General features: G+C 34.6%; 1 protein-coding gene across 1 annotated transcript in view; it reads left to right on the top strand.

Moving 5' to 3' along the window:
• Positions 1-10,570, top strand: part of acad11 (acyl-CoA dehydrogenase family, member 11) — a 96,194-nt gene extending 85,624 nt beyond the window's left edge. The window contains 6 exon segments of the mRNA NM_200178.1: positions 607-692; positions 3,180-3,251; positions 3,980-4,134; positions 5,043-5,159; positions 9,520-9,629; positions 10,069-10,570. Coding sequence (NP_956472.1) covers positions 607-692; positions 3,180-3,251; positions 3,980-4,134; positions 5,043-5,159; positions 9,520-9,629; positions 10,069-10,183 — 655 coding nt within the window. The 3' untranslated portion in view covers positions 10,184-10,570.
• Positions 10,571-12,013: the final 1,443 nt, after the last annotated feature.

The raw sequence follows: 12,013 nt of genomic DNA, 5'->3' as shown, positions 1-12,013 counted from the left end.
TCGGCTTTTTAATTTTTTTAACACCAATTTAAGGTCAAAATTATTAGCCCCTTTAAGCTATATTTTTTTTCGATAGTCTTCAGAACAAACCATCATTAAACAATAACTTGCCTAATTACCCTACCTGCTTAGTTAGCCTAATTAACCTAGTTAAGCCTTTAAATGTTACTTTAAGCTGTATAAAAGTGTCTTGAAAAATATCTAGTAAAACATTATTTACTGTCATCATGGCAAAGATTAAAAAAAAAGCAGTTATTAGAGATGAGTTATTAAATCTTTTTCATGTTTAGAAATGTGTTGGAAAAATCTTCTCTCCATTAAACAGAAATTGGAGAAAATTATAAACGGGGGCTAAAAATTCAGGGGGGCTAATAATTCTGACTTTAACTGTAAATATATATAGTAAAATATACGTTTTTAAAGTTTTTGTCAAACTCGCGGCATTCTACTTTCTACCACAAGTACTACTAAGGTGATGGCGGCAGCGGCAATTGCTCTTGGCCCTGTTGTTATGTTTATAGTTGTTATGTGTACCATGGTCATTGTAAAGTGTTACCCGTGTGTTATTAATGGTGAATATGTGTGTAAATGTGCAAATGTTTTCAGGCATGGGGTGCACACCATGATTCTGGTCCCTATGAACACACCAGGAGTAAAGAAAATAAGGCCACTTACTGTTTTTGGACAGGACGGTGAGTTCTGAGTAAACATTTGTCATGCCACATCAAACTTATCGGATCCTCACCTCAAGTTCACTGTTGGCGGTTTCTTATCATCTGTGTGGTTTATGGCCTGTTTCCATTGAGTGGTTCGGTATTGTACGGGTTGGTACGATTTTATGTCGTGTCCGAGACATAACACCATTATAATAAATACATATACAAATATAGAAACAAACCTTGTTGTCGTCTTGGTGAACAGCCACATAGCCAAGAAGAAGAGCTGAATCCGCCCTATGTCCTCTTGTTGTTTACAAGGCCGTCAAAAAGTACGAGTGGTTTCACTTTCTCCAGAGAGCTTGTGTGCGCATCTCTATTTGATATTACAGACTTCTTGAGTTCATCATAAAAATAATCGCATGATTATTAAAGTGCTTCTGACATCCGTTCCTTTTGAAATGGACAAACCCTAAAAAACAAAGGAGCAAATGATACTTTTAGCAACCTAAAAGATGAACAAACTGGCATGTTTAAAGGGCCATGAAACCCCCTTGTTTTAGCAGGGTGTTTTTACACCTCTACTTTGGAAAAAGCCAGAAAAGTGGGCGTGTCCAGCTCTGTTTAGGGGGGAGTGTCGGAGGAGCAAAAGAGGTATGGTGTGGGAGTGTCTATTTGACCACGCGCTGAGTTTCAGAGTCAAAACACACACACACACAAACACACACAGGGGAGAAAGTGACTGTGTATACATGGGCATCTGTAATCGAATTATTTGCCAAATTATTAAATGGTGGACTTTAACTGCAGTTTGGCACTTTCATTCAGGGAATTCATTCGGGCCCCTCGTGACAAATGAGATATTTGATTTGAGGAACTGCTCTAAGCTTATATTTTTCATGCAATGTTTGATACTGCACGGCGAATGAGAGAAAAAAATAAACTCTGCATTTCTCTGCAACTTAGATGCACTCGGCAGGTAAGCCGCGTGTGTTATTCCGGTCACAAAATGCGGTTAAAATCCTACACAAAGGTAATAGTTTGGTTGTGGTGCTAACATGTTTACACTTGGTGCAATAGTTAGTTTGATACGAACAAACTGAATAAGCAAAGAGCACTGGTCGCTCACTTACCAAATCTGTAGAGACAGGACAATTCACAGCAACTAGAACCGCGTCTTTATTAAGAGGAGAAGAGAAGGGAATCCGGATCTCCATATGCAGAAGAGAAAAGGTCTCGGGTAAACAATGTTCTTTAGTGACGTAAGTTATTGTTGTGTTGCGTCGCGTCGCATACACTGTAATCCACGCGTGATTCCAGCTGCGCTCTCACAGAGAGAAAATGAAAACAAAACTTCACTTCAGCAAATTAGGAAAGCAACACTGCATGCTTGTTTTGCCAACACAATGTGGCGTCTCTGCCGTGACGCCGTCTACACTGTAACATTAATGAATATTAATGAAGTTGCACAATAGAGCGTGCTGATTGGTTTAAACCAAGTCTTACTCATGCATTAATGCAGCACACTCAGAGACGTAATACGGTACTCCCAGGTACATTCGCTCAGTCTACATGCTGGAATACACGATATGATCTTATGGCCGTGACGCAGCTTCAAAAATTCGTTTCAAACCGGAAGTACGAATTTGCTCGAATTAACGCAAAAACAACCAATTTTTACTTTTAAGTGAGATGTATGTGTCCTAATATTGTTTTTAGCAGTGTTGGACACATATACGACTGTCAACAGCTCAAAAGATGTGTTTTGGTGTTTTGTGACCCTTTAAATATTATCATTGTCTTTTGGACTTATATGAACTCGGATGATGGAATTACATTTTTACAAGATGTTAAAGTTACATGTGCTGGTGAAAAATAAAGATGAGATGTTTGTACTGACTGTATATGTTTTGTATAATTTATGAAGGCCAAAAGGTTTTGGGTATTTTTATTTGTAATTGGTAACATTTTAAAGATTGTAGGTTTTATATATATTTAATGACAGGTATTATAGTAGACTCTTTAACATTATCATTGATCTGCAGCTATAAGAAATCAAGTTCATAGAAAGGTTTGCAATAAACAATTATTTATATATATATATATATATAAATAGTTATATATGTCGCTGTCTATGTTTATAGAGCATTTGTTCAGTAAGAAGTGCTTCTCATACGATTTGTGAACTTCAAGCGAGAATGATGTCAACTGCACATTACTGTCGAACATCACGCCCACCAAAAAGGTACCATTGGTACCCTTTAGCAGTGGAGAGACAAGTCTAAGGTGACCCATACTGTTCCACTTAGTGAAAACGGGCCTTACCAGCCCATTTCTACATCTACATTTGCATCACAAGGCTCACCCTCTCATAATCCTCTGTTTGATTTTCTCCAGCATTGTTTTGTCTGTTCACTACATCTTTCCAGTAAGCACTCTGCAGTGACACAGATCAAAGATACCGTGTGTAGGGCCTTCTGAGAATTTTCCTACTATACAGTGAAATGATGTTTATCTCTGTAGATGCGATCCATGGTGGCCATTTTGAGATCCACTTCGACAATGTGAGAGTTCCTGCTTCCAACATTATCCTTGGTGAGATACATTCATGAGAATGTGTGTTTAGTTCTGGATTTCCATCAAATGTATGTGCATGCATTCGATACAGTATCTTTCAAACACTTACAGAAATTAAACAAATCTTTTAGGAATACTAGAAAATACTAAAAAAAGAAAAGTAAGACAAAGCTATCTATGTACAGTTGCAATCAGAGTTATTAAACCCCCTGAATTATTAGCCCCGCTGTTTATTTTTCCCCAAATTTCTGTTTTACGGAGAGAAAATTTTTTCATAACATTTCTAAACATATTTGTTTTAATAAGTCATTTCTAATAACAGATTTATTTTATCTTTGCCATGATGACAGTAAATAATGTTTTACTAGATGTTTTTCAAGACACTTCTATACAGCTTAAAGTGACATTTAAAGGCTGGTTAGGGTAATTAGGCATGTTATTGTATAATGATGATTTGCTCTGTAGACTATCGAAAAAAATATACCTTAAAGGGGCTAATAATTTTTTCCTTAAAACGTTTTTTTTTTTAATTTTAAACTGCTTTTATTTTAGCCAAAATAAAACGCATAAGACTTTCTCCAGAAGAAAAAATATTATCAGACATACTGGGAATATGTCCTTGCTCTGTTAAACATCATTTGGGAAGTATTTAAAAAATAAATAAAATCAAAGGGGGTTTAATAATTCTGATTGCAACTGTATATTTGATTTACAGTATTGTTTCTTCTTTGATTGGCTGTTTAAAGGTGAGGGGCGGGGTTTTGAGATAGCTCAGAAACGGCTGGGGCCTGGTAGACTTCACCACTGCATGAGGGCAGTAGGGCTGGCAGAATGTGCACTGGAGCTGCTCTGCCATCGATCAGCCCAAAGACAAACCTTTGGAAAAAGACTGTACCAACATGTACGTATGTGATGTTTTTGAATGTAGTTTATAATTTAAATTTCACTGCTTGTTAAATATGTTCTGTTTAACTGTGCATGTGACAAATAATAATCATTCATTTAGATTCTTGAATCTATATATTACAGTTACTCAGCTTAAGATATATTTTAGCTTGCCATTTATGTTGCAGTACTCAATAACTTCATTTCAAAAACAATAGAAAGAATTGTGTAAATATATAAAACTTGCTGCTTATTTAGATTTTTTTGAAAATGCCCTGCTCTTTCCTGTTTTTTTTGTGATCCATTTGTTTGGTGTCCCACCACATATTAGTTTCCACTGACATTTTTTTTTTTTTTATCCTACTTAATTTATTTGCCCTTATGCATTTAAATCCTTCCTCCCCTTTAAGTTTCTCTCTTTTTTCAGTCTCGTTGAAAGAGTTAATCATCATCATTGTTGTGTCATGCAGTTTACATTTAATTACAGTTAATTGTACAAAACATTAAATTCAATTAACTAAGTATAATCACTGGGAGTGTACTATTTCTGCAACAAGAGCTCCTTTTTAATGATGCTTAATTATTTTCACAAGGGTATTCTGATGTTGGGTTGTGGATAAAACATTGTATGTTTATTAGGAGATTATAATAGACTATAGGAACAGTTGAATGACTGTTTAATTATTGTTTTATATAGAGATTGTTCTCCTTAATGCAACAAAACTTGCCAGAGTAATATTTTGTATTGCCCACTGACTGCCCTAACCTCATAGCTTTTTGCTGACATCCTGTGGATGAAAGTTGTAGTGCAGCTGGTGCTATTTTTACTCATACTTCACATTAATCATGTAGTGTTGATTTGGTTTTGTGTCATTGTGTCATTTTGTGTCACGCTTTATTAATGAAGTTTGTTTCTGGCTCTAGGAGGTGGTTGCTCATTGGATAGCCGAGTGTCGAATCACAATTGCACAGACGCGTCTTTTAACACTACATGCTGCTCACACACTTGACACAAAGGGCAACAAGGCTGCAAGGAAACAGGTAACATATTGGCAGTCTCGTTATTTTACTTTGAAATGGTTTGATATTCTGTGATTTAAGTTTAAAGTGGTCAAACTCATCACTCTTCTCTTACACTGTTAATATACAGTCATTATTTTCTAGTTTATTAATTGACATTCCATAAGATTATGAAAGAGCAGAAATCAACACTGACATATTGATCTCGAAACTCACACACACAGGATAGACCCTTACATAATTTATCTTAGAATTGAACACTCATTGTCACTCAGAATCAACAAAAACAAAAATATTTTATAAACACTGCTCGTATGCTTGGTGGATGTGAGCTCCTGATGATTTATTATTATTATTATTATTATTATTTTATTTTTATTTTTTTGCATCTTGAAGAGGGAAAGATGGCAGCTATTATCTTTGGACACTCTGTGGGAAAAAAAAACACAAAATCCAATTTTATATGTGTTCCTTTAATCTCAGTAAATCATTTGGGAGTTATTTTTCATTCCACTCTTAAAATTGACTAACATACAAATTCACTATAGTTCAGTTTATTTTTTTCTTTAACTTCATAGGTTAAATTCTTTATATCTTTTAAACAGATCTTGAAAGAGTTTTACATGCCTTTTCTTTAACACGCTTTGACCACTGTACTGTAACTATATATTGGTCTACCCCAATCTTTCATGTCATGGCTTTAAATGGTTCAATGTGCCACTGACAGATTTTAACTGTAAGGTTTGTTAGCGAGCACACATTACTCCAATGTTAGTGTCTCGAAATTGGTTGCCAGTGTGCTATAGGTTGGAATTAAACATGTTGTTGTTGATTTTTAAGTCTTTAAATTTTATAGCTCCTGTTTGCTTGTCAGACCTTTAAAACTTGAATAGGGCAGCCAGATGCTTGCAATTCTCAGACAGCATTAGTTTGTCATACCAACAAACAAGACTAAAAGTGAGACATAAATTAATATATAGTTGAAGTCAGAATTATTAGCCCCCCTAAATTATTAGCCATTAGTCATTTCTAAACATAATAGTTTTAATAACTCATTTCTAATAACTTATTTATTTAATCTTTGCCATGATGACTAAATAATATTTGACTAGATATTTTTCAAGACACTTCTATACAGCTTAAAGTGACATTTAAAGGCTTAACTAGGTTAATTAGGTTAACTAGGCAAGTTTGGGTTATTAGGCAAGTTATTGTATAATGATGGTTTGTTTTGTAGACTATCGAGAAAAAATTTTGCTTAAAGGGGCTAATAATTTTGTATCTTAAAATGTTTTTTTTTAAAAAAATAAAACTACTTTTCTTCTTGCCAAAATAAAACAAATACCACTTTCTCCAGAAGAAAAAAATATTATCAGATTTACTGTGAAAATGCCCTTGCTCTGTTAAACATCATTTCGGAAAAAAACAGCAGAATAAAAAACACTGGGCAAAAAAAAAAAAAAAAAAAATATATATATATATATATATATATATATATATATATATATATATATATATATATATATATATATATAAAATATATATATATATATATATATATATATATATATATAAATATATATATATATATTTATATATTTATATATGTATATTCAATTAAGTATCAAATCTTTTTTTGTAACAAAAACATGGATCTTTTAATTAATAGTCTTCTCTGCTAATGTCACATATGTTTAATATGGTGAATGCAGATGGTGAACCACAGATGTTCACTACACCTTTAAACTGAAAGGCAGTGAAACTGAAATATATAAATGTTTGTTTAACTGTTCCATTCTGTGCTGATACAGCCCAGTCAGCAACAGTTTTATTTTTCGCAGTCATTTTGGTAATGAATGCTCTCGAATGTATTCCAAATGCGTTCTCAATATAATTTTTTTTTATTTGCTTTGGACAAATTTTTAACTGAAATTTACAGTTTAAAACTAAAAGAGCCCCTTTTGAAAATTATCTTCCATGCAGTGTGTAACAGCTCCAAATGAATGAAAACACATTCTAGGTTCAAAAATGAAAGTGTAGTGTATAAAATCTATTGCCTCGCTTCCAAAAAGGAGTTGACTCAGTTGTTTTGTTATGATGTCTGAAGAAACTTTTCTTGGCCCATTTAAAAAAAATAAACTTGAACCCCCCTCCTTCACTGAAATTGTGAAGAATGGGATTGCATTACGACATGAAGATGTGTGATTACTGTGGGATGCCTAGATATAAGGCTGTGTGGAATAAACTGTTAAAGCAAAAAAAAAATTTACAATAATAACACAGAATAGCCTCAACCATGCATTGTTTTACTCTCATTTTATTGACGACTGCTATAGTAACCTACCCTACCAGGATGGGAGACAACATGGGAAAGCCAGGTTAATGCTGAAAGTGGTGTTAGTGAAACCAGGAGGGGGCTCTCAACCTGCGGACTGTGTGGGTCCTAACACCCCAGTATTGATGGGGACTTTATACTGCTTAGTGAGTGCTTTCTTTCAAATGAGACATTAAACCAAGGTCCTGACTCTCTGTGCTTGTTAAAAATGCCAAAATGTCCTTCGGGGAAAAAAGTAGTGGTTTAACCCCGACATCCTGGCCAACTTTGCCCACTGGCCTCTGTCTATCATGGCCTTCTAAGCATCCCCATATCATAATTGGCTTTATCACTCAGTCTCCTCACCACCAACCAGGTGGTGTGTGGTTTGCAGTCTCGCACAATATGGCTGTCGTCGCGTCATCCAGGTGGATGCTGCACACTGGTGGTGGATGAGTAGAATCCCCCCAATGTGTAAAGCCCTTTGAGTGTCCAGAAAGACCTAAGTAAATGTAAAGAATGTAAGGAATTATTTTTTTAAGATAAAGCGGAATTTGTCGCCTAGCCTTTTGTTTCTGCCCAACTATTTTTATGCTCATTTTGGATATGCGCATAAAAAATCGGTTGATGGAAACACTAGTATGGACATAACTTTCGAAAATAGGCAAAAAAAAACATATGCACATAACTCAGTAGAATAAACTTTTAATCAATAAAAAAGATGTGCTTAAACTACGATGGAAACACTTTTGCCAAACAAATTCCAGAATGTGTATTAAAAAAGATTTGTTACAGTATAAGAGATCATGTGATGGTGAAAATGTGTGTAAATGGACAAACTAGCAGGTTGTACAAAACTAGCACATTGTAAAACATCTAAAATGTTGTTTTAGTCATTCTAAATGCCTTAATCGTTTCAGTATTAGTGTTATTATATGATTAATTACCTCCAGAGAGCCTGGAGCATGTCAAGAGCGTCTGTTCTCCGCCTCCTGTAGCTTTAAACTCCACCACGTGTTCATCGTGTGTCAGCATTGTCTTCTGAGGTGAAAGTCATTTATTAAATGATATAAGATTTACGCAGCTTCTTCTACCGCGGTAAATTCTGTTTTTACTGTTGATATTTGGCGCCTGTTAATCAAGAAGTGACGATTTTGTTCTATTTGATTCGTTAGATGAAAAGAACCGTCTTTATTTGCCCATCTTTTATACGATATTCCAGTTTTGCACATAAATTAAACTAGCATTTTTGGATGGAAACATAGCTATTGCCTTTTCATAGTTGCGACATGCGCGCTTAACTCTGAGTTGGTCTACTCAAAGTTAATTGACCTAACTCAGATCAGCTATTCTGAAACAGAAAACTCTGAGTTTTTAATCTCTAAGTCAACTCAGAGATCAAGTTTAAACTCCGAGTTGGTTGACCCTCCTTACTGAAACAGGCCAATTGTCTTTAGTGGCAGAGATGTCAGGAGCTGTGTGGACTCGCTGCACTTTGTTAGTGCAGGAATTACAGACTGTGTTCAAACTGCTCAAGGAAAAGTCTATACTACAACAGCAGTGTTCCTCAAACGTCATGAGAAGGGTCAGACTGTGAATATGTCACATTGCACACATTCTGAAATCAACACATGGGCAGACACTGTTTTATGATTCATAGGGATTTAAAAATTAAAGGGTGGTTGTGTACAAGCAGTGCTAACATGTAATGTCCAAACAACATACAAAAGTAATATTTAAACAATAGTGGATCTTTAGAAGTATTTATTAGTACCTAAAAAAATTATATAAATATGCTTATTGAAAGTTTACTTCCCCAATGACAGTTTTTGTACTTTTACCTCTGAGAGCGTGTCAGATGGAATCATTTTACTGTATTTTTATGCCATTATCTTTTACTGCATGTTCCTATGGAGATGTGGGTGCCTATAAGGTTCCAATGCTGTTTTTCATTAGAAATCTTTTAAATAAAGGATGTATCCACAACCAACACAAACACACACACATCGACATATGTTTCCTACCGATGTTTAATATCTTCACCCTCTTTATTCTTTACCTCCTCAGATTGCTATGATAAAAGTGGCAGCTGGAAGGATGGCATGTAAGGTGGTGGACTGTGCCATTCAGGTTTACGGGGGAGCAGGAGTGTCTGATGACTTCCCACTTGCAGAAATGTAAGAAATGTATTGTTATATTGTTACTTCCTGGGTATGTATTGCAAAGTTATTTTATGTTAGGTAAATGTGTGTGAGTTTTTAACTGTGCAACTGAAAAACATTGTAATATATCTGACAGCAGCAATACGTTTTAGTAATGAGCTCTGTTGTAAACACAACTTGATGAAACAAGTTGTAAAGAAACAGAACTATAACAGAAATTACTCACACACATATATAAGAAAATAATTTGTTATCCATATTATTAAAGATATGATTCTGGTATATAATGTAGGTATGTAGTTTACATCGCAAAGCACAGATCTTATTTTACCCATAATACTCATAACAACATAATACATTTGTCATATTAAAAGCATTTTTATTTATATGTGTGTTATATAAATATAATATATCATATTTATGATATGTTTATTTATTTTTTATGTTATTGCAGGTATGCTTATGCACGGACTCTACGCATAGCTGATGGCCCTGATGAGGTTCACTTGTCCTCCATTGCTCTCCAGGAGCTCAGAGACCAACAGAAACGAGCCCAAGCTAAACTCTGATTCTTAAATCTGCCAACACCTCTCAGTTATTTACAGAAAATTAGGAAATTAAGGAATTAGGAAAAATACTATTAAATTACACAATTTAAGTACATAATACAAAATGTTTAGAAAATTTGTCTCTTTAGTTGAAATGTGACTACTGTAAGACGTGTAATTTTATCAAATTAGTGATGCAGTAAAACTGTATAGATTTTCTCTTCATTTATTGTAATGTCTTTAAATGTGCAGAACTAATGATAACTCATAAATGTGTACAATTACCTAAGAACACACTACTTTATTATGGAGAAGAACAACAAATGATTAGATAATTCAGCAGCAAAATAATCTTTTAGATACACAATACATAAACCTTAAGTCAGGGGAATAAAAGATTAAGTGTAATATGAGTGAATGTTTGTGTCCTACATGATGTTAATAAAACAAATTACATTTTTTCCAGCATTGACTCAATATCTCTCGATGTGGATCCATCAGAACTTCCTCTTTTGAAGACTCTGAAGAAAATTTATGGATAAAGTTAGTCAATCTATAAGCAAAAATGTGCAGTAGGTGATTGTCTTAAGAATTTTTTTTTTGTGCTGGTTGAAAGCCACTTTATAGTCCAATAGTAACGATTACAGTAAATGATCTAAATGTGTTTATATGTATTTTTATATTCTGAGTAAGGCATAAAACTAAAAAAGTTCATCCAATTAAATATTGTCGGGCCGACATCTCCCATAATTCATGAGCACCGTGCGTGCACTGCACACCTAGATGAGTCACACGAGACAGTCACAGTTGCGGCAAAATCAAATGCTGAATTGAAACTTTTTAAAACTCCTGAATGGATCTTGGAGTTACTTTTGCACGCTGGAGGAAGGATGACACTATGGCTGAAGTATTTCTTTCAGACAGGTAATGTTCTGTTTTAAAAGTATTTTAGCTTCACATAGAGCTGATGCAGATGTTGTTGTTACAAATGGGTTATATGGACAGACGTGTTGTTCAGCCACTGAAATCTCCTGGTGAAAGATTGATGAGACTTTTTTCAGTTTCATAAGGGCCTTTTACAGCATCGATAATGTAGATTTTTATTTAGTTTACCAACAAAACATCTATAAATTGCGCTATCCTGCCTAGCTTGCTTTACTTAGCTGAAGTTGCTTTTACATTCACATTGGGTCATTTCTGAACAATGGCAGCCTGTGAAACGATCCGGATATTGTTTACCTTGCTACTCTGAACATTCGCTATGAAATAGCATGTAAGTGTGGCTTAGTAATAAGTGAAATTCCTGCATGCCGCTGGGCCAACCACTACACTTCTAACTGGCGACTGACATGAACTAGTGTGTTGTCTGCTGTCGTGTCGCGGTATGCGCGTTTGCGATTTCAGGAGGCATTGCTTTGAAACACAATTCCTCCCCTGCCGTCTAAAGCTAATATGCTAACCGATTAGCATTTATGCAAATCACTTACTGCACCTTTAACTCTTCTTTTAAAATTCGCTGCCTAACTTTGTTATTCAGTCAAAACTAAATTGCTTAAGTTTTTTTCTGTTAAACAGTTCCTCATTCTATATTAGCAGTGCTCTTTGCATGAGAGAAAGCAAGCTATTTCTTCTTTCCATGATACAGAAAATCAACTTGTTTGTTTAAAATTGAGTGGAGTAAAATATTATTGAAAATTATATCGTTTAAATTCTAATTGAAAGTAAATTTGCCCATAAACAAACTATTTGTTACTATTAATTACAAACTAAAATTACTGCTATTTCTGTTACTTTATTGTGTTCTCATTCAACCCAATGCAGTTAATTTAATTAATCCCCTTTCTCTCTTTT

The sequence above is a fragment of the Danio rerio genome, chromosome 24 (genome assembly GCF_049306965.1).
Source record: "Danio rerio strain Tuebingen ecotype United States chromosome 24, GRCz12tu, whole genome shotgun sequence".
Taxonomy (NCBI): Eukaryota; Metazoa; Chordata; class Actinopteri; order Cypriniformes; family Danionidae; genus Danio; species Danio rerio.
This window is presented reverse-complemented; position numbering and strand designations above follow the sequence as displayed.